Here is a 23,421-nt window from a genome sequence, read left to right as displayed (position 1 = left end):
AGGAAGACCTGCCTTAACTGTGGGTGGTACCATGCCATGGGCTGGAGTCCTGGATGAATAAAGTGCACTAGCAGTCACTGCTGTCTGCCTCCTGAAAGTGGATGCAATGTGACTGGCCGGCCTCCTGCTCCTGCCACCACCTTCCCTGCCACGATGGACGAAAACGTGGGACTGTGAGCCTTTGCTTCCTTAAGTTGCTTCTTGTCTGGTATTTGGTCACAGCAACAAAAAAGTAACTAATACACTGCGGGTACTAAGGGCCAACTAACTACGCTTAGCACTGGGTAGACTATGAGGGGAACACCCAGAAGGGCCCTGCCTTCAGTTAATGGACTTCACATAAAGGCCCAACCCCAAGGCAAGAAGGAAGAAGCAAGGGAAGGAGGGAGTGAGGGAGGGGGGGAAGGAGAGGACTTAATTACCTCTGATAGGAGCGTATGGTAAAAGGTGCCTTTTGGCAGCTTGGACTTAAGACCGAAGGTTAAGATGGCATTTTCAGTAATTACTTGCTATTTGCAAAAGTTTTAGCTATCCCTTCCTAGCACATGCTCTTCTTTCCCTTCAACATCCTTGTATCTCATTCTATGGAGCTTTTGTGGCAAAGAAAGACGACAAAAGAAACCCAGCTTCCCAGCTGGGTGTGGCAGGTTTGCACCTGTAATCTTAGCATTTGGGAGACTGAGGAAGGAGGACTCCCTTAAATCTGAGGCCAGCCTGGGCTACAAAGGGAATTCTAGGCCAGCCCAGATTGATCTACAGAATGAGATCTTGCTTTAAAAAAGAAAAAAAGTGGGGCTGGTGTGGTGGCGCACGCCTTTAATCCCAGCACTCGGGAGGCAGAGGTAGGAGGATCGCCATGAGTTCAAGGCCACCCTGAGACTACACAGTGAATTCCAGGTCAGCCTGGGCTAGAGTGAGACCCTGCTCGAAAACAAAAAATGGGGGAGCTGGGGAGTAATGGCCAAGTGCTTTCTGAGTTTGAGAGTTAGTGGAAGATGGTGCCTGTACCAGTTACTAAGGTTTTTTAACTCTTCAACCGATTCTAGAAAATACTTTCAGAAGATTTAGTATCAGAGTAATTCACCCAGTTCAGTTTGTTTTCTTAAGGAAATGCTACCATGTGGAAGATTCTCACATCCGTACTTCACACTGCTGGGTCAAAGTCTCAAATCTATTTTTCTTGGCTGGGAAGCTCTGCCACAGTGTGTTCCTGATGTTCACATAGATCCAATGGGATAGGCTTTCACACTCCTGCTCTTTAAGCATATAGGGGCTGCCAAGTTGGAAGCTATGTTCATTCTCCCACTATCAGCACCGACATGCTCTCTGTGTTGAAGAATCAACACGTGGGCTGAAGAGATGGCTTAGTGGTTAAGGCACTTCCCTGCAAAGCCAAAGGACACGGGTTCGATTCCCCAGAATATACACAAGGCACCTGCAAAAGTTGCCATACACATCTGGAGTTTGCAGTAGCTGGAGGACGTGCACCCACTCTCCCTCTCTCTCAACTAAATACATAAAAGTAAAATATTTTTTAAAAAAAGAATCAACATGCTGGCTTTAATAATGCAGGCTTCATTACCAGGAATCCTTGCCTCAGCAAAGTGAAGCTCATTTACTACTGTTTTGCTTGTATTTATGGCCTGGTGGGCTCTTCCAGTGATGCAGTCTTGGCGAATTCGTCTTGGACACTAAACCACATTCTCTCACTGTGGAAGGCCGAGCATGGCACTAACATTGCTTATCCGTCTTGTGATACACAGACATTTCTGGACATTCCAGTACATGAGAAAAAGACCCCAGGACATCTGCTCGTTTCCATTGTCCAGTTCAGGCCTGAAAAGAATCATCCTTTGCGGATCAGAGCCTTTGCTAACTTGCTAAATAAGGAGGCAGCTGAGTCACTCCTTTACTTTTAAGCTCGTCCTCATTGGAGGTTGCAGTAACAAAGATGAACTTAGGGTAAACCAACTGAGAAAGCTAAACATGGATTTAGGCAGTCAAGAAGATGTGCACTCTGGGCCAGGCATGGTGACGCATGCCTTTAACCCCAGCGTTCGGGAGGCAGAGGTAGGAGGATCACTGAGTTCGAGGCCACCCTGGGACTACATAGTGAATTCCAGGTCAGCCTGAGCTAGAGTGAAACCTTAGCTTGAAAAAAAAAAAGTGAACCTTGAAATAAACATTTCATTTGATGAGTTAAAGAATTACTTGTCAGCGGGGGAGGGTTGCGGGGGGGGGGGGAACTAGAGAGATTTCTCAGCAGTTAAAGGCACTTGGTTGCAAAGCCTTACGGCCTGGGTTCAATTCCCCAGTACTCACGTAAAGCCAGATGCACAAAGTGTCTCATGTGTCTGGAGTTTATTTGTAGCAGCAAGAGGCTCTGGAGTGCTCATACTCTCTAATAAATAAATAATTGTGTTTTTTTTTAAGGCAGGACCGGAATTCAATTCACTTCTACCCAGCAACATTTACTGAAAGTCCTCAAACAGCAAGAAGCACCAGAGCCTCAGAAGAGGACGAGGAGAAATCTCACCCAGCCCTGGCCAGGGAAGGTGACGGGAGCCAGGGCTGCAGGAGGCGCAGGCAAAGCTGCCAGCCACAGAACCAACAACGGGAGGGGAGCGGTGAACTTGGGATCCACTTCCTGTGCTTAATCCTGGCTTCTCTACTTGCTGTGAGGCCTTGGGTACCTTTCTGAGCCTTGGTTTCTCATCTTTAAAACGCAACCAAGGGGCTGGGAGATGGCTCCATAGTTGAAGGTGCACGTGTACAAAGACTGCCAACCCAAGTTCAGTCCTCCCCAGCACCCACATAAAGTGTAATGCAAAGCGTCGCATGCATCGATGATCCCCACATGCTTCCAGCCATGGGAAGTAGAGCCAGGAGAATCTGAGGCTCATGGACCAGCTAGGGTGGTATTTATTTGCAGTGGCAAGAGACTCTGCTTCAAAGAAAGTAGAAGATCACAAGGTTATCCTCTGACTTCCACATGGGTGCTGTGGCATATGCATGCCCACACACTTGAATTAATTAATTAATTAACTAAAAATTAACCAGGAGAGCTGGAGAGATGGCTTAGTGGTTAAGGTGCTTGCTTGTGAAGCCTAAGGACCCAGGTTCAATTTACCAGTACCCACATAAGCCGGATGCACAAGGTGTCACATGTGTCTGGAGTTGGTTTGTAGGGGCTGGAGGCCCTGTCACACCCCTTCTCTCTGTCTATCCATCTGTCTATCTATCCATCTATCTATCTGCCTCTTTCTCACTCAAATAAATAAAAAATAATTTTAAAAACTATCTAGGAATAGTATCTACATAAGAAGACTGTTACAAGGATTGAGACACCGCAGTTACCTGGCAGAGGGTAGGAGTTAGTTCCTGCTGTTGTTATAGCAATAGCTGCTACATTGACGGCCTGAAAGAGAGAAAGGGCTTTGTAGAAGGTTGCCTTCGGGCAAGATTCCACCGTGTCATGGCTAGCACTCTGGACTCTGAAGGTCGCATTTGGGCTGGGTCTTGCAGGGTTTTTGCAGGCGTGGACAGAGGTGGAAGACAGGTGTACATAGAGATGTAGGCGCAAGAAGGGTGAGGTGTACATTCCTAAGGCCAGGCCTCAGGAGTGCTGCTAGGTTCAGTTATTAGACAACAAACATAGCACTTCATACAGACTAGGCAGTGCTCCAAGTAGTGGACACTGCCCTCACTCACATCACAGAGCACTGGAAATAGACTGCAGGGAAAGGCTCCGAGGCCTGTTCATGCATTCAGTAAATATTTAATAAGCATCTACTGTGCAGCTGGCCCTGGAACAAGAAGGTAAACGTGGAGCTGACATCCTAGGAAGGCAGACAAACAATACACATGAAAAAAACCACCATTTCACTGTCTTCCAGACACAAAATGGCCTCAATATTCATGACCTCACAGTGGCTGATTCTACCTACTACACAAGACCTGCATAATAGGAGAGGGAAAATGATGACATCAGAATAAAAGAAAAACTAGTTGGAAAGAAGAAGTGATTCAACAAAGGGAGGATTTGAGAAAGGAGAAAAGGAAGGGTGGTGGGAAGGGATTATGATCATGGTATATTGTTTATATTAATGAAAGTTGTCAATAAAATGTTTTTTAAAAAGTATAAGAGCCAAGACTGGAGAAATGGCTTAGTGGTTAAGACATTTGCCTGCAAAGCCAAAGGACTTCAGTTCAATTCCCAGGATCCACGTGAGTCAGATGCACAAGGTGGCACATGCATCTGAAGTTCGTTTGCAGTGGCTGGAGGTCCTGGCGTACCCATTCTCTCTCTCATTCTCTCTCTCTCTGCCTGTCTTTCTCTCTCTCTCTCTCTCAAATAAAATAAATAAAAGTGTAAGAGCCAAAGGAAAGGTAGAACTGCTTACAAAGCAATCATTCAGACACAAATTGGCCTCAGTATCCATAACCTTGCACTACCTCGCACCACCTTCACAAGACCATCATAATAGGAGGAAAAGATGATGACATCAAAATAAAAGAGACAAATTGAGAGAGGGAAGGTATATGATGGAGAGTGGATTTGTGAAGGGGAAAGTGAGGAAGCAGAGGGAATTATTATGGTTTATTGTCAATACTTACAAAAGTTGTCAATTTTAAAAGTTTTTAAAAAGTAGTGGGATTATCCTATTGGATAATAAAAATTAAATTACCCCTTGCTATGCACCAAAATAAATAAATTTTAAAAAACAGCATTTCACCTGGTGATGAAGGCCCTGAAGGAAGGAAAGCCAGATGCTAAGTAACAGGGTGGGTGGCCCACAGTGATCTTGAAAGACCCATCCACAGAGAGGACAGACAGTACTTTCCTGGTGCAACCAGAATATAATACAGAGTAGTAGGAGGAAAGCAAAAGCAAGGCCCAGAAGTGGTCAATTTTCCATGCAGCTTCAGAGCACTGGGTCTGGGGAGGGGTGGACAAGAAGAAGTTGGAGAGACAGGTAGAGATGGGGTCCTGCATGGTCTTCATATATATATAAATATAAAGAGAGAAAGAGAATTGCTGCACCAGGGCCTCAGCCACTGAAATCAAACTCCAGATGCATGTGCCACCTAGTACGCATATGCAACCTTGAGCTTGCCTCACCTTTGTGCATCTGGCTTACATGGGATATGAAGAGAGATCAAACATGAGTCCGTAGGCTTCACAGGCAAGCACCTTAACAACTAAGCCATCTCTCCAACCCAGGCTCTTATTTTTTACGTGTGTGTGTGTGTGTGTGTGTGTGTGTGTGTGTGTGTTGCATGAGTGTGTGTGTGTGTGTTCATGTGGAGGGGGTGTGCATGCACATGTGTGGGGGCTACAGGTCCATATTCAGTGTCAAACTTAATTACTCTCCACCTTTTATTTTTGAGACAGGGTTTCTCACCGAACCTGGAGCTCACCAGTTCGGCTAGACAAGCCAACCGATCAGTCCCAGCAGCCCCCCCTCTCTCTGCCTCCTCAGCACGGGGTTACAAGCACGTGGGCCAGCAGCCCGCACTGTGCATAACGCTGGGGGCGGGGCTCATCCCCATGCTTGTACGGCAAGCATTCTACCCACTGGGCTGTCACCCCACCAACCAGCAGGAGCTCGAGTTGTCTTCTAAGTGTTGTGGGAAGCTGAGGAGATACTACACAGAGAAGGGACACAACCCGGGGTACACTTTCTAAAGCTCTCTGTTGTGGGAAGGTCAAAATTCAAGACATGCACCCTATACTGAGCCAGAGCAACCAAGGCGGCAGTCCCCACTTCCTATCACCTCCAGGCCAGGCCACACAGATCTGGCACAGGCCTCTCCCAGGCCACTGTGGCGATGGCTGCTCTCAATTGCCTCTTGCTTGACCGAGGCATCTCCTCTTTCAGCCTCTGGGACTGAGGAATGCATGTTCTCTTGTTATCATATTTCCTGGCATTCTGAATGCAACCAGGAAAGACCCACCAGTGATTTCAGAGGAAAGTTAATTACAGCCAGAGCTGGTTGTTTTTCTGCATTCTCACAAGCCCTAAGGCTCCTTGAAGTTTAGCGCATAAGTGCATGCGCTATGCTTGTTCATAAGCTGTTAGGTACACGTAGAGCTGAGCAAGTAACAAGGAGGGAGCTATGTTCTGCTCTGTGCAGCAGGATTCCAGGTTCAAGTACTGTCTCTCCCCTTAACTCTGTGCAAACTCTGGGGTGGAGTAAACAAAACTTCCCCACGGTGCTTCTGGTCCTTGCAGATCAAAGACCAGTGGAGAGTCCCTAGGAGTTCAAATATGGGGCAAGTCACAGGCAGTTTCTGAGAATGGCCTAAGCTGTCCTCTGGAGGTGGAAAATTTTGGATGCATTAATTCATATTATTTTTCTTCTTCTTTCCCTTTCTTCTCAGAGCTCTTTGCCTGATTCAGGCAGCCAAGGGGCCCCAGGGAAGGGCTGTGGTAGAGCAAGGGAAAGAAAGGAGAAGTCTTTTCCTGGCTCTTGCAGTTCAAATGCCAGGCCTCTGGAGGATGGAAAAACCTCCGGGCGGCGGTTGTGTGTAAGAGGCCGGCTTCAGAGCCGCGCACACTCCAGAGAGAAAGGAGTCCCAGGACAGCCAGGAAGTGATGGAGCAAGGGTTAGCCAGAGCTGGTCGGCCCCTCGGGGTGCCAGCAGAAAGGAATTCAAAACAACACAGCCACCGAAAGTCGGGTTGCTTTTCTCAATCACCATGCTCCAGCAATTCTCAACAGTGTCAGGGATAAAATGCCTGAAACATTACCTCATGTTTGAAGAAGTTGCTGCATTTACTGTTGAGTATGCAGGCTCCCTATAAGCACATGTTTATAACTTACTTTTAAATAAACACCGTTTACATGGAAATTATTCCAAAGAACTCTTAGTTATACAAATGATCTCCCAAGCATTCATTTCTCAGAATGATTGTGTGCATGCATGTGTGTGTGTGCGTGTGTAGCAAACAGCTTCAGATCACTGAGATTAACTTCCAAACCAGACACAGGCAGCTGAAGATCCAAATGACAAGCTTTTAATAAACTTCTGATTCAACTGGGGGCCATCCACTCAAACCACCAGTGCGCACACGCGCATGTGTGTGTGTGTGTGTGTGTGTGTGTGTGTGTTGTACTTATGTGTGAGAGTGTAGGTGCTGACATGCCACAGCACTCATGTGGAGGTCAGAGGACAACCTCGGGTGTCAGTTTTACCTTCCACCTTGCTTGGGGGAGGGTTTCTAGTTCACTGATGTGAACTCCAGGCTAGCTGGCCAGTGAGCTTCTGGGCTTCTCCTGTCTCTGCCTCCCATTTTGCCTCAGGTGCCCTGGAACTACAGACCTGTGCTTCTGTGTCCAGCCTTATACGGGTTCTGGGGATCTGAACTCAGATCATCAGGCTTGCATAGCAACTATTTTTACCCCCTGACTCATCTCCCCATCCCAAGAGCATTATTTTTATTGCTTACTAATTTGTTTCATTGACAAACAGTAACTGTATGTTTATGGGTACAGGGCTGTGTTGATATATGTATGCACACATAGAAGGGAGACTAAGTTGAACTTAATAAACATATCAATCATCTCATTTTTCCCCCAACACATTTGCTTCATAAATAAGGTCATTGTTGTAACTACCTTCACGTTGCTGGGATAAAACACACAGCTAAAATCAGATGTGGGGGGGAAAGAGGTTTTTGGCTTGTAGTCTCAAGGGGAGACTTCATGACGGCAGGGGAACCTGGTAAGGCAGAGGCTGGGTGTTTTCTGGTAGCAACGCGAACCTGACTGCAGTAATGTTGGTACCGAGGAGTGTTGTCATTTGCTGCTGGACACCTGACTGTGTGGCTTTGGCCTTTTGGAGTTGATCTGCAAAAGGAATTTGGAAGGATTTAAAACCTTGGCTTAAGAGACACCTTGCAGTTCTATAAGTACAGCTTGATGGACTATCCTGGTCAGAGTTGAAAGACCTGAATGCAAAAAGAGCTATGGACTGTGAGGTTTGGCTGATGAGGGTGAGAAAGAGCTTACCTTGGACTGAGCTAGAAGCAGTTTGTGTGAGAGGCTTGCTGTTATGCTTGTGTCCTGAGAACTTGTGCAGGGTTGGTTTGCATAGAAACAAACTGATGGGAGCAGAGGGCTATGGCACAGAAAAAAAAATGAAATTTTTAGGCCAAAACTTCTGCCCATTCAGCTGCAATTGTATGAGAGATTATAACCATAGAGATAGGGCCAGCTGACATGCATTGGGACAAAAAAAAAAAAAAAAAAAGCAGAGTCTTTTGAAAGAGCTGAATGCTGAAGGAGTGTCTTGTTCTTCAAAGTTTGTTTTATTCCCCATGGATTAACAAATTGGCACCCCACCTGGTATTATGGAGTATAAGAAATGCAGGAAAGAGACAGTCATTGAATTTTTAATGCAGTCTTGTGTTTTGAAAAAGGCCATGGGCAGTGTGAAGCAGGTTTGCTGGATGCCTGCATTGAGATCTGATGAACCGTGGCTTGCAGTGGAGACCCAGTGGAGATGCCGGGACCATGAGATGGCTGCCGAGGAGCTGCCGGCCCCGATGAAGTTTTTCAGGACTGGGAGTAGCCTAGCTGGAGGGGCGGAATTCAAACTCCAGAGACTTTTTGCTGCTTAGAATTATCGGACTTGGAGAGTTATCACTGACTAGAGTTGTTGGACTTGGAGTCACAGAGTTTGATGTTTGCCCTGGTTGTTTTAAATCTTGTATTGGTTGAATATGTTGTTGCTATGCCTGATGCCATCTTTTCAGTGTGAATGTGTTTTCTGTGCCATTATGGGCTTTGGGGGGATTTTTTTTTTTTTTTTTTGGTATTATGGCTCAGTGAAAAGACCTTCAATTATGGGGGTGTTTGAACATCATTAGGATTGATTAAAAATAGGGGGACTTTTAAAGTTGGATGAAGGCATTGCATTTTATATCATGGACAGATATCAGTTTATGTGGGCCAAGGGCAAAATGTGGTGGTTTGATTCAGATGTCCCCCATAAACTTAAATGTTCTGAATGCTAGGTTCCTAGCTAATGGAGATTTGGGAATTAATGCTTCCTGGAGTCAGTGTATTGTTGGGGGCGGGCTTATGGTATTATAGCCAGTGTCCCCTTGGCAGTGTTTGGCACACCCTCCTGTTCCTGTTGTCTACCCGACGTTGGCCGGGGGTAGGGGGTGATGTCCACCCTCTGCTCATGCCATCGTTTTCCCCTGCCATCGTGGAGCTTCCCCTCAAGCCTGTAAGCCAAAATAAACCTTTTTTTCCCACAAGCTGCTCTTGGTCAGGTATTTTCTGGCAGCAATGCAAACCTGACTGCAACACAAACTATAACCAAAAATGCAAATGACTCTTAGGTAAATACACAGGCTCTTGAATAAACAGTGATTTCATGTATGCTCGTGTGTGTGCCAATTTTTATTTATTTTTATTGGCATGATTTCATACACAGTTCCCAGGCCCCAGCACAGCATAGAAGCAGCCAGATTCCTGTGTACCTGGGAGTGGCCAGATGTGGCAGAAAAAGTGAGCGAGCTGAGACCTGAAACATTCAGGAGCAGGCTGCTTTGCTGATGGCCAATCGCAAGGAATGGGCTGGTGACAGGTGACATCAAGCACCAGGTGCAACAGAAAGTGAAGAAGTTAGGCACTACTGCAAGGGAAGGAGCCCCCCAAGATGTCCAAGGTTGTTTCTATCCCTTTATCAGAGGAAGGGCTTGATATTGGAATTATACTTTATTTTAACTATAACTATTATAACCTAGACTAGCAATGTTTGAGGTTATATATTATGTATTGCATGTATGTCATATAGTACATATATCATGAACATAATGCATAAATATAAAACATAACTGCAGTCATTATAAAATAGGGAAAAGTATAGATAGATAGTAGATACAGATAGATAAATAAAAGAAGGGCTGGACTATGGCTTCACAGGTAAGAGTGCTTGTTTCAGGTATAAGGACCTGAGAGGGCCTTAAAGGACTTGAGTTCAATTCCTAGCACCCACATAAAAAGCTGGGCATGGTTACCTATCATGTAACCACAGTCTTATGGGGCGGGGTGGGGGGAGGTGGTCAGCCAGTCTGGCTGAAAACGGCAGCTCCAGGTTCCATGAGACTCGGCCTCGAGGAAACAACATGGGAGGACAGAGAAGGACACCCAACCTTCTACTCTGCTTCCACACGTGTGCACAGGGCACATGCATCTCCATACATGTGCATATATTGTATACACACATGTCATACACACGCCATACCATGCATGGCCAAAAAAAAAAAAAAAAAGATGTTAAAGGGAAGTGTTGTTTGACTTTGTGAGCACCTCTTTTTGAGGACCCCAAGTCACCCTACACATGCCAAGGAAATAAAAGTGACAAGATGCCCAGCTAGGGTAGCATCAGGTTGCTGGCTTCAGTAGCAGCCTTTGGGCCTCACCAGTTTCCTCTGGGTGAGATATCACCAAGCCTCAGACTCCTGGAACCAAGAGCTCCCCAAGAGCCTCTCGCCTGCCTCTCCCTGTGCAGGAAGGGCTACTGGAGCCCTGCATGGCCACTCAGTCAGCCACATCAGCTCACCTTCTCCATGAGGGCTGGCCAGGAGCCGAGCCTTACAGCCCTCTCTGAAAACACCATCTACACAGAGATAGAAGGGCCTGGGGGTGGACGGTGAAACCCCCGAGTAAGAACAAGCTCAGCGCGGGGAGAGAGGACAGAGAGGAGGGCAGGACACAAGTGACTCACCACAGAACAAAGAACCTGCAGAGGTAAGTGATAAAGTGAGCAGGCATCCAGGGAAAGGTCAAGCAGTGAGTCGTGTCATTCTGCTTCCAACCCCCAAGTCTGCTGCCCAATCCCCAGAGTAATTCTGTAAAATGGAGGGAACCAGTTCCCTCCCTGCAGAACAGGGACTTCCATCAGCTTTAGCAGCCACACCCTGGAGGGAGCTTAGCCTGAAACAAAAAACCTGCAGGTTCTGCTGGGGCACCCTCGCCTTAGGAAGGTACACCCCCAGCTCCTGCTCCGGCTCCACCAACTTTTACCAAAGCCCTACCTCCTGGAGAGTGCTTGGCTGGAAAGGCTCCAGCTTTGCAGCACATCAAAGCCTCCTCCACCCTCCCTGAAGCTATTGGGCTCCAAAAAGAGGAAGCCAGGCCATTTCACGCCTGGGTACAATTGGCAGCTGGAGGGTGGTGTGTGACCACAAGATGCCACCCTGTAGCCTTCAAGGACACACATGTGCTAGACAGATCTTTGTGGGATGAGTGACAAACTTAAAAAATTACCAAGACCTTTGTGAAGATCAGAATACTTGATGCCACTGCCTATGATACCCACCCCATCCATCTCCCAGCCTTGACCATCACCTCCAACACCTCCTCTACAGTGGGAATGGATGGACTTCTAGGTTTGGGAGAGCCAATGTCAACAAAGGCTCTCTAAGCCCAGACAGTTCTATAGAAAAGAGACCCTAGGGAGAAAGGTAGCATATACTGTGTGATTTGTAATGGCAGGAAAACTGGAAATAATGCAATTGTCCAACAAAGTACTAGTAAATAAGCATGAATTACATCCACACAAAGTGGCATGCTGAGTCGTGGAAAGCAGCTCACATACGTGGGGCTGGGGAGAAGGCTCAGTGGACAACAAACAAGCTTGCTGCACAAGCGTGAGTGCCTGAGTGTGGACCCCAGAGTCCACGTGAAAACCTGATGGCTTTTTCTTTTGTTTTGCTTTTTTTTAAATTTTTTAAAATTTATTTATTTGAGAGCAACAGACAGAGAGAGAAAGAGGCAGATAGATAGATAGAGAATGGGCGCGCCAGGGCCTCCAGCCACTGCAAAGGTCCTCCAGACGCATGTGCCCCCTTGTGCATCTGGCTAACGTGGGTCCTGGGGAATCGAGCCTCGAACCAGGGTCCTTAGGCTTGACAGGCAAGCGCTTAACCGCTAAGCCATCTCTCCAGCCCAAGCCTGATGTTTTTATACACTAGCTTCTAATCTCAGACCTCCTAAAGTCAGGTGGGATGCAATGTCGATGGCCACACCACCCTGAACTTCCAGTTCAGTAAGAGACTCTGTCTCAGAAAAAATCAGGTGGAAGAGCAACAGAGAAGGACACTCAACAGCCTCCTCTGGCCTCCCTTCTCATGTGCATCCATACACGCATCTGCATGTGTGTACATACACCACACACATACTACATACTGTAGCACACACACCAAAAGTATGAAATAAAATAAAAAAGATATACACAGTTGGCTATAAACTTTTTGAAGAGATTACACTTGATCATATGATGTGAACTGTACTGTGTCTACATACGATTGTGTCGTGGTTGGTCTGTCACACCTGCTTGAAATAATGTCACCTAGATAAATATTCACTGATTATAATTTAGAGATTTTCTTTGCTACATTTTGGCACCAGGAGATACGTGACAGTTTTTTGTTGTTGTTGTTGTTTTGTTTTGTTTTGTTCATTTGTTCTTTTAGGCTCACAGGATCTAGGTTCCATATTCAGTAGGCAAAGTAATGAGAATGTATAGAAGTGGCCAGGCATGGTGGTGCAGACCTTTAATCCCAACACTTGGGAGGCTGAGGTAGGAGGATGTCAGTGAGTTCGAGGCTATCCTGAGACTACATAGTGAATTCCAGGTCAGTCTAGGCTAGAGTTAAACCCTACCTTGAAAAACAGAAACAAAAGAAAAAGAGAGAGAGTGTGTGTATAGAAGTTTATTGAAGTTGCCAAGCTTTTCCTAGAAGAGGAATCTAGGTCAATGCCAGGGTCAGCCCCAGGGCAGAAGAGAATGGACCAAATCCATGAGGGAGAACCTGCTGTTCATGAAAGGTACTTTCTGGGCAATCACAGAGCTGCCCATTAAGGGTAACAGGAGAGATGGGCCTCTAGAACTTACCTCAGGTTGACCCCATGAGCTGACCTAAGCCTATGCTCTGACTAGCCCAGCCAGACAGATGGACTCAGCCAGATAGATTGGCCTGTCCATGGCCTCCAACCTGTTTTTTGGCCATGTTGAGACTTGCAGCAAGACTGCTACCAGCCTGGGCTGTACCCCAAGCTGCCTCCTCATTAGGATATGCCAAGCACAGAGTCCAGAGGGCAAACATCTGGTCTAAGTCAACATCTTCCCTCAGTATGGGCTGGAGGCTGCCCCTGGCCCCTCCCACCTGCCATTGCCATCAGACCTTTAAGTGACAACCAGAGCAGGCCTCCCCCAGGGACACTGAACATGGTCCAGCAACCTGGGACCTACATGTGTACCCATACATAGCCCATCCGCTGGGGAGCAGCCAGCAGACCTTCAAGCCCTAGCCTTAGAGTACAAATATCCAGTCAAGGCTTCCAGGCCCCTCGCTACTGTCCAGCCTCAGGCTATTGGCGAGGCTCTGGACTTTTCTGCAAAACAGAAGTAAACCCAGGGTGCATGCACCACCCCAGCAGGCTCCCGGGTACTGACTGGACCTTGCCTTCAAAGAAGCTCCATCAGTTGATAGGTCAGGACTCCCCAAAGCCAGGCACAGACAACACAGGGACTAAGAAGAGGAGAGAGGTGAGCAGGAATCATCCAATCCACTGTCACCATGCTAATAACCAAGTGGATTCTCTCCTCTGAGAAATTTGTCTTTGCACAGTGTCCGGATACTGCCCAGAAAGGATGCTCCCCGCCCTACCCTGGTCTCAAGCCAGCTGAGGACTCTGGCCCAGAGTTCAGTGTATGCATGGGCTCTAAAGATGGGAAGTGCTAGCGTTCAAATTTTAGAAGCCCTGTGGGAGACTGGAGAGATGGCTTAACGGTTAAGGCACATGCCTGCAAAGCCTAAGGACCCAGGCAGGTCCAATTCCCCAGGACCCACATAATTCACATGCACAAAATGGCCCATATGTCTGGAATTCATATGCAGTGGTTAGTTACATTTTCTCTCTCTCGCTCTCTCTCATAAATAAAATGTTAAATAAATAAAAATAGTTTTTTAAATTAAGCTCTTTGGGGAGTAGTGCTATAGAATGCTGTTTCCTAGACATGAAGCAGCCATTGCATTTATGAGATCACAGCAACTGTCATTATCTGCACAAGACCTGCCTGATATTGGGCCCATCAACATATTACATAGATGATTGAAGAGGGCAAAAAAGAAAAAGAAAATATAAGAGAGACTAGTTGGAAAGAAGAGGTTCCATGGAAAGGGGAGAAGGGACAAAAGAAGGTAATAAGAGGGGATTATGATCAAAATACATTAAGCACATGTACAAAAATTATCAATAAAGCCGGGCAAGGTGGTGCACTCCTTTAATCCCAGCACTCAGGAGGCAGAGGTAGGTGGATCACCATGAGTTCGAGGTCACCCTGAGACTACATAGTTAATTCCAGGTCAGCCTGAGCTAGAGTGAAACCCTACCTCGAAAAAAAAATTATCAATAAAGAGGTGTTTTTTTTTAAGGTAAGAGAAACTGGGGACATGGCTCAGTGGTTAAAGGTGTTTGCTTGCAAAGTCTGCTGGCCTGGGTTTGATTCCCCACACCCACATAAACCAGATGCAAAAAATGGCACAAGTAGCTGGTATTTGCTTGCAGCAGCAAGAAGCAAGAGATCCCAGTGTGCTTATAACACACACACATGTGAAAATATTTTAATATAAAATTTAAAACTTAAAAAATATTTTTATGGATTTCTTTGCAAGCAGAGAGAGACAGACAGAATGGGCATGTCAGGACCTCCAGCCATAGCAAACAAACTTCAGATGCATGGGCCACTTTTTGCATCTGGCTTTACATGGATACTGGGAACCAAACCCAGGTCATTAGGCTTTACAGGTAAGTACTCTGCTAAACCATCTCTCCAGCCCAATAAAAACACTTTTTAAACAATATATTTTTGTTTGTTTGTTTGTTTGTTTTTTCAAAGTAGGGTCTCACTCTAGCCCAGGCTGACCTGGAATTCACTCTGTAGTCTCAGGGTGGTCTTGAACTCATGGCTATCCTCCTACCTTTGCCTCTGAGTGCTGGGATTAAAGGCGTATGCCACCACATCTGGTTAATTTTTTTAAATAACCTTTTAGGGCTGAAGAGATGGCTTAGCAGTTAAGGCGTTTGCTTGCAAAGCCAAAGGACCCAGGTTTGATTCTCCAGGACCCACCAGGTACACAAGATGGCACATGCGTCTGGAGTTCATTTGCAATGGCTAAAGGCCCTGGCATGCCTATTCCCTCTCTCTCTCTTTCTCTCTCTTCCCCCCTTTCTCTCTATTAAATAAGTAACTAAATAAAAATATTTTAAACAACCTTTTAAAATTGCTGTAACTATTTTTTAAACTATTTACTTATTTATTAAAGAGAGAACGAGAATGAGGTAGGTAGAGAAAGAAAGAATGGATGTGCCAGGGCCTCCAGCCACTGCAAACGAACTCCAGATATATGTGCCACCTTGTGTATCTGGCTTACACGGGTACTAGAGAATTGAACCTGGGTCCTCTGGACTCACAGGTAAGCACCTTCCCTGCTAAGCCATCTCACCAGCCCTAAATTTTTTATTTTTATTTATTTATTTATTTGAAAGAAACAAGGAGAGAAATAGGCATGTAGAGAGAGAAAAAGTGAGAGACTGGGGAGCTGGAGAGATGGCTTTGCATTAAGGCATTTGCCTCCAAAGCCAAAGGACCCAGGTTCAACTCCCCAGGACCCACATATGCCAGATGCACAAGGGGGCACGTACATCTGGAGTTCTTTTGCAGTGGCTGGAGTTTGTTTGCAGTGGCTGGAGACCCTGAGTGCCATTCTCTATCTGCCTCTTTCTCTCTCTCTCAAATAAATAAATAAAAATAAAAATATTTTTTTAAAAAGAGAGAGAATGGGCACTCCAGGGCCTTGAGCCACTGCAAACAAACTCCAGATGCATGCACCCCCTTGTGCATCTGCAGACTCATATGGAAACCTTGACATTGGAAGGCCTTCCCCTTGCCCATTCAAAGTAGAGACAGGCAAACACAGCACTTGCCCGCCTGCACTAAGCAAGTTCTTGGTACCTGGTGTCATTTAAGGTATCTTATACCAATTATAGTATTATATATTACATATTATAGTATTATATATTATTGGTATAAGGTATTTTATACCAATTCAGTCCTCACAGCCAGATTCTATTCTATATTCTATTCTATATATATATATATATATTATATATATATTATATATATATATTATATTCTATATATATATTCTATATATTTATATTCTATATAAATTCTATTATTAGACTCTTTACAGAGAAGAGAATCAAGACAAAGATATGAAATGCTTCACCCAAGACATACACTTACTATGCAATGGGTCTGGTGCTCAGCCCAAGCAGTCTCATACTCAAACCCGTTCTCGGTCTTTTTCTAAGTGTTTTTGATTGTGGTGACGTACACATAACACATGCTTTCCTATCCTGACCATCTTTAAATGAACAGTTCACTCGAATGAAGAGCCTTCACAGGGCTAGGCAGAATAACTGCTATCCATCACAAGAACATTTTTCACCTTACAAGCCAATGTGGTGGTGCACGCCTTTAATCCCAGCACTTGGTGGGCAGAGATAGGAAGATCACTGTGAGTTCAAGGCCAGCATGAGACTACACAGTGAATTCCAGGTCAGCCTGGACTAGAGTGAGACCCTGTCTCAAAACACCAAAAAAAAAAAAAAAAAAAAAGGCTGGGCATGATGGTGCAGGCGTTTAATCCCAGCACTTGAAGGAGAATAAATAACTGAAATATTATTTTTAAAAAACTGAACTGTCCCCATTAAATGCTAACTTCCCATTGCCCTCTTGAGAGCCCCTAATAACCATCATCCTACTTGGGTGGAGGGGATGGCAGGGGATTCTTTGAAACTGGATCCCTTATCTAGGCTGGCCTCAAAATTACTATGTAGTCAAAGATGCCCTTGAACTCCTAATCCTCCTGCCTCTGCCTCTAAGTGGGCAAAGCCATTGCCTCACAAATGTGAGGACCTGACTTTGGATCCCCAGACCTATGCAAAGCTGAATGTGGTGACTGAAGGGGGCTAAAGAGATGGCTTAGTGGTCAAGGCACACCTATGCAAGATGGGAGGCAAAAACAGGAGAATCTCCAGAAGCTCACGCACCAGCTAGCCTGGTAAACACAGCACCCAACAAGATACCCTGCCTCCAACAAGGTGGAAGGTGAGAACCAACATCCAAGGTTGTCTTCTGACCCCCATGGGCTCACCATGGCACATGTGTACCCACACACACACACACACAGAGAGAGAGAGAGAGTTCTGTTTGTTTGTTTGGGGGTAGGGTTTCACTAGCCGAGGGTGACCTGGAATTCACTATGTAATCTCAGGGTGGCCTTGAACTCACGGTAATCCTTCTACCTCTTCCTCCTGAGTGCTGGGATTAAAGGCTTTTGCCACCAAGCTGGCTTCATGCCTCCATTTTCACATATGATAATTTTTTTAAATGTGAGTGCGAGGCAGGCGTGGTGGTGCACACCTTTAATTCCAGCACTCGGGAGGCAGAAGTAGGAGGATCACTGTGAGTTCGAGGCTACCCTGAGACTACAGAGTGAATTCCAGGTCATCCTGGGCTAGAGCAAGACCCTACTTTAGAAAAACCTACAAATAAATAAATAAAAGAGAAGAAAATAGAGGCATAAGATTCCTATGTAGACAGAGGCTGTTGGGAAAGGGCTTTGTAAATTACACCTGAATTTTATCCTGCTGGCAAGAAGGGACTTTAAAAGGGTTTAAAGAAGCCTCTGGCTTGACTAGCAGACTTTAGGAAGATCATCCTTCCAGACATCGGCTGAGACGTACAAGCCAGGAGGCAGAGAGACCAGAGCAGGAGGTAATTTTGATCAAGCCAGGCTAGGTGCTAAAAGACGTGGGCACTGGAGAAGAGAGGGAGCGAGCACCGAACGTGACCATGGGAGACAAGAGGCCAAGGCCAATGCCTGGGAACTACCAACACTTAAGAATTGTCAGCAAAAAGTAAATATCAAGAAAGAATGGCCAAGGAAGGAAAACAGGAAAGAACCAAGCGTGGGAGTGCACGGGGCAGAACGGATCAACAGGGAGAGGGTCAGAGAGAAAGGCCATTAAGAGGTCATGTGAGATAAGGACCGTAGGTGCCCTGCATCTGGCCATCAGAAGGACAGGACTAAAGGACAATTCTGGGTGGGAACAGACCTAGCCTGACCCAGGGCTTGGGTTCCTGTGTGCTCTGAAGAAGTCCTTTACTTGTCCACATGTAATGCAGGGTCTCCCCCAAGCCTGACCACAATAGCATTCTGCGAGTCATGTGACTTTTGTGCCTTGAAGTTCAGCCACTTTCCTTGGAGGCAGGCTGTGGAAGGAGCCCAAGATATATCAGGGTTCTGGGTGTCTGATCCTCTCTGTCTTCGATCTTCAAGGACTCAGGTCTCTGATTCACATGGTAAATTCACATGGGCTCTACATATTGCTTCCAGTAATCTGGACTGTCCCCATGCTCAGCTTCAAAGAGAGGACACAGATGTCCTGTTTCCACACCCTCTCTCTTGGGTCCCAAGACTACCTCCAAACAGGACTTGGGACTTCTCCCCCAAATGGCCCATTGTGTGAGCCCAGTTTCGATGAGGACAGAAAGTGGGTTGAGAAAACAGAATATTTACTTATTCCACAGAGCACATGCCCAAGTAAATAATTCACTCTCACAAGTAGACCTCAGGCCCAGCCCCCCGCCCCCACCTGTGCGCTGCCTATAGTATATAAGAGCACGCCTGCTCCATGGGGACACCACAACACTACCACCAGATCCACAAACAGCTCCATCTCCAAAGCCTCCAGCCATGAAGCTGGCCGTCACCCTCTCCCTGGTCATGCTGGCCTTCTGCTGCAGCTCTGGTGAGTGCCCAGGGTCCCTTTCCCAAAGAAATGTTAAGTGCCCAGACCCTCTTGGTAGCTTCCCATAAGACCTAGGCATGTGAATTCTCATCTTGAGGGCATGGAGAGAGTACCATGCTGTTAGGAAACAGAAAGAATTCCATCCTCCAAATTTAGAACCTCAAATTCCAAGACCTAGGAAAACTTAGAGGGATGGATGGGGAAGTTTCATATAGATGAACACATCTGTCCAACAAAAATGGAAGAGGAGGCTGGGCGTGGTAGCACACACCTTTAATCCCAGCACTTGGGAGGCAGAGGTAGGAGGATCGCCATGAGTTCAAGGCCAGCCTGAGACTACATAGTGAATTCCAGGTCAGCCTGAGCTAGAGTGAGACCCTACCTTGAAGAAAAAAAAAAAATGGAAGAGGAAAGGTGAGCATGGTGGTGCATGCCTTTAATCCCAGCACTTGGGAGGCAGAGGTAGGAGGATGGCCATGAGTTTGAGGCTGCCCTGAGACTATGTAGTAAATTCCAGATCAGCCTGAGCTAGGGTGAAACCCTACCTCGAAAAATCACAAAAGGGGTGGGGGGTGGAGAAGAATAAAATCTCCCAAAGCCTGGACTGCAACAGGTACCAAGATGCTAAGATACTTTGGTCATCCTCCAAGTTTGGGGTCCCCACCCAACTCTGGCCATCAAAATCTGGAAGGAGAGATATGAAGACTCATGTCCTCAACCCCAGGGCAAGATCTGTCCTTCTGGGCAGAAAGGAATATTCCAGGGAAGGATCTTCCTTTTGGAAAACTGCCAGCCTAGGGTGGAGTCTACTAAATATTTTTGTTCTCTGGAAAAAGGATTAAGCATCTCTGAAGAGTCACTATTCTCACTAAGATGAAAGGAAATGAGAAAGGAAGGAGGGAGGAGGAAGAGAGGAAAGAAAGGAAGCCGGGCGTGGTGGTGCATGCCTTTAATTCCAGCGACTGGGATGCAGAGGTAGGAGGATCGCCATGAGTTTGAGGCCACCCTGAGAGTACATAGTGAATTCCAGATCAGCCTGGGCTACTGCAAGACCCTACCTCGGGAAAGAAAAAATGAAGGGGGAGAGAGAGACATAGAAGGAAGGGAGCCATCCCATGTTTGGGGAATGGGGTTGAGGAAACTTTTTCCATACTACATCAACTTATTCCACTCCCTTCTGAAAATGCTGGGTTGATTTTTCTAATAAACAAAATTCCAATTATTGTACTTGTAAAGTTTCCTAGTACTCGTGGATATGTTTTTATGGCTTGTTTTGGGCTTAGACAGCCCAAACCAAGAAGCAATGGAAACAGCTATTTTTCAGCTTTATTTGTTTTTCAGAGGAAATAACATCATCTTGGGACAAAATGTTTATTCATTAGATCTCAGTGTTGTGTGTAGAGGCGAATGTCTCAGCAAGAAAGGACTGAAATATGTGAAGAGGTGGGCTGGCAATATGTCTGAGTATCTAGGAAACACTAATACGAATGCCACATGCAACCTGTCAGTCCCTGTTCCTTTTTTTTTTAAATTTTGTTTATTTTATTTGAGAGCAACAGACAGAGAGAGAGAGACAGAGAGAGAGAATGGGTGTGACAGAGTCTCCAGGCACTGCAAACAACCTCCAGATGTATGTGCCACCTTGTGCATCTGGCTTACGTGGGTACTGGGGAATCAAGCCTCGAACTGGGGTCCTTAGGCTTCACAGGCAAGCGCTTAACCACTAAGCCATCTCTCCAGCCCTCAGTTCCTGTTCTTAACCCTTTGACATGCTATCTCTTCTCATTCTTACAATTCGATAAAATAGAGATTGTTCCCATGTTTTCAATGAGAAAACTGAGCCCCTGCAAGATAAAGTAGCCTGCCTGTGCATACTGAATAACCACGATCTAGGTTCTGGAGAGAATTTGACTGGTACTGACTGAGAGTTTGGCTTCTAGATAGGTTCTTGCTAGGTAGCACAGGCTGGCCTTGAACCATGACCCTCCTCCCCAGTGCTGGAATGACAGGCATGTGCCACCACACACAGCTGGAGTGGCCACTCGGAGTGGGGCTTTGAATCACAGTGAAGCTAAGTTTGCACACAGAGCAGAGAATTCAAGGACAGGGGATCTGAGGCCCCAGTAGAAGATGGAGACCAACAGAAGGGAGGACACGCCGTTCCTAAGGGCAGGGACGGGGCAGGCGGCACTCCAGCTGAAGGGAACACGGTGAGACGGGAGGCTTCTCTGTGAGCTGACCACACCATGAGCCTGACACCCAGCTGGACACCCAGGTCATTCATCTTCCAGGCCTGGTTTGGGGGCCGTGCTGCAACAGTACAATGGCTTTGCTGCATGCCCTCAGTGACGCGCGGCAAAGACCAGCCCTAACCACGGATGAGAGGCGAGTCTCATGGGAAGCAAAGCTGTCAGGGCCTGCTCCCAGACCCCAAGTCAGACCGGCGGCTTTTCTTATCCATAGTCTGTCTAGATCTGCAGCAGAGAGAACAAATGGCCAACCCCATCCAAGACTCCCAGGAAGGCTCAGGAGAGCCACAGAAAGCTGGCCATAACCTGAAAGCATTCACACACGGCCAAATTTTCAACCTCTTGGTACATCTCCAGGTCTTCCATTCTGTCCCATCAACAAAAAGCTATCTCAGGCTGAAGTGATGCCTTAGCATTAAGGCGCTTGCCTGCAGAGCCCAAGGACCCATGTTGGACTCCCCAGATCTCATGTAAGCCAGACGCGCAAGGTGACACAAGAGCAAATTCGCACATGCGCACAAGGCGGAGGACGCGTCTGGAGTTTGAGTGCAGTGGCTGGAGGCCCTAGTGCACCAGTTTTCTCTCTCTCTCTCTTTCTCTCTCAAGACAAAAAGAAAGGGCTGCTGTCGCTTGCTGACCACCCTGGTCAGCTTGGGAAAGGGCCCAGATGCATGTGTTCTCTCTCCTGCATACTCCAGCTTCTGCCAAAGATTTGCCCATCTGCCCAGGATTCCAAAAAGTCATTGAGACCCTCCTCATGGGCACCGTCCCCAGTTACCAGAAGGCCCTGCAGCCTTTCAACCCTGCCCAAGAACTGCAAGACTCGGGGGTCCAGATGAAGATGGTGCTGGACACTCTGTCCCAGGAGACCAGAGAGAACATCCTAAAACTCACGGTGAGCACGGTTCTCCACTCACGTCGGTTCTCCGTGGCTTCCCCACAATCCTCCAGCTGTAGTGTCATACCAATTTTTGGGGGGGTTCCATTTCTAATCTAGAGGGAAAGTTGCAATGCTGACAGATATTCTAGTTGTTTCCTCCACCTTCTTGCCCTGGCCAGCCCCAAACTCCTAGGTTCGAGTGATCTTCCCACCTCAGCCTCCTGAGTAGCTGGGTCTACAACTTTGCACCACCAGCATAACTTCCTCTACTGTAGTGTGTGTGTGTGTGTGCGTGTGTGTGTGTGTGTGTACATTGGTGTGTATGTGTGCTTGTATGCGTATGGGCACATGCGAGTGTGTGGGTGCATGCACATGTATGTGGAGGCCAGAGGCTGATGGGGGATTCGTCTTCTATCTCTCTTTACCTTATTCTTTGAGAAAGAGTCTCACTGAACTTGTAGTTTACTGATTCAGCTCAACTAGCTAGCCAGTGAATCTCGGGAATTTCCTGTCTCTGCCTCCCACAGCTGGTATTACAGGCACACCCAGCATTTCACACGGGTTCTGAACTCAGATCCTCATGCTTGCGTGACAAGTACCATCTCCCCAGCACTCCCCCTATCTTGCTTGTTTGTTTGGAGGTAGTGTCTTACTCTAGCCCAGGCTGAGTCACTATGTAGTCTCAGGGTGGCCTTGAACTCACAGTGATCCACCTACCTCTGCCTCCCAAGTGCTGGGATTAAAGGTGTGGGTCACCACGCCCTGCCCATCGTGTTTTGTTTTTTTTAAGAGACCTTTGAGAAAATCATACAAGGCTTTATAATCTCCGTTCCCCACCAGAGTTTACCTACCTTTCAGTCTTTGTTCAACTTCTACCGAATTCTGAGGTGCGCTCACTATTTATGCTGGGCTTTTGTTTCTTTCTCTATTTTAGGAGAGAATACTAACAAGTCCACAGTGTAAGAAGGACTTAAAAATCTGAGTAGCAGAAGCTCATTTTGGAGTGCTGGACCCCCGACTGCCGCAGCCCCTGTCACTGCTCCCTGCCTCTCCAACCTCCCTGCGACCAGCCCCGTCTTGCTCGCTACAATAAACAGCATGCATCTCACCTGTGTTCCTTCGCCTTTGTATCTGCCTGCCAGAAAAGTGAACCAGACAAAAGGAGGGCCCAGAGCTATTTACTGCTGGAAGAATTTGAAACCCCTCCAACTAAGCCCTACGGTCTACTCAATGTCTCCAAGCCAGTTTGTCCAATAGACCTGTGACACCCCTCCCCCTAGTCTGGCCCTAAATGCCACTGAATTCTGGCTGCATTTTTCCAGCTGAACCATTCCAGCCAGAAACCTGATGGTCATATCTTAGTCCTTCCTGTCCAGTCAATTTA

The 23,421-nt window shown here is 46.7% G+C and overlaps 1 protein-coding gene and 1 pseudogene across 1 annotated transcript; both read left to right on the top strand.

Moving 5' to 3' along the window:
* The first annotated feature begins 437 nt into the window (after positions 1-437).
* LOC101611575 lies at positions 438-5,689 on the top strand (annotated as a pseudogene).
* A 13,129-nt stretch (positions 5,690-18,818) lies between these two features.
* Scgb1a1 (secretoglobin family 1A member 1) lies at positions 18,819-23,130 on the top strand. Its single transcript, XM_004656537.2, has 3 exons — positions 18,819-18,908; positions 21,856-22,052; positions 22,972-23,130. Exons 1-3 carry the CDS (start codon positions 18,854-18,856, stop codon positions 23,017-23,019), a joined length of 300 nt encoding a protein of 99 aa, XP_004656594.1. The 5' UTR covers positions 18,819-18,853; the 3' UTR covers positions 23,020-23,130.
* Positions 23,131-23,421: the final 291 nt, after the last annotated feature.

This window comes from Jaculus jaculus, chromosome 1 (assembly GCF_020740685.1).
Source record: "Jaculus jaculus isolate mJacJac1 chromosome 1, mJacJac1.mat.Y.cur, whole genome shotgun sequence".
Classification (NCBI taxonomy): domain Eukaryota; kingdom Metazoa; phylum Chordata; class Mammalia; order Rodentia; family Dipodidae; genus Jaculus; species Jaculus jaculus.
The sequence above is the reverse complement of the archived record's forward strand: the minus strand, read 5'-3'. Positions and strand labels throughout refer to the sequence as shown.

Coding starts and splice junctions, on each gene's coding strand:
- Scgb1a1 (XM_004656537.2), top strand. CDS start 18,854: ATGAAGCTGGCCGTCACCCTCTCCCTGGTCATGCTGGCCTTCTGCTGC. Junction 18,909..21,855: donor GGCCTTCTGCTGCAGCTCTG/GTGAGTGCCCAG, acceptor TGCATACTCCAG/CTTCTGCCAAAGATTTGCCC. Junction 22,053..22,971: donor AGAACATCCTAAAACTCACG/GTGAGCACGGTT, acceptor TCTCTATTTTAG/GAGAGAATACTAACAAGTCC.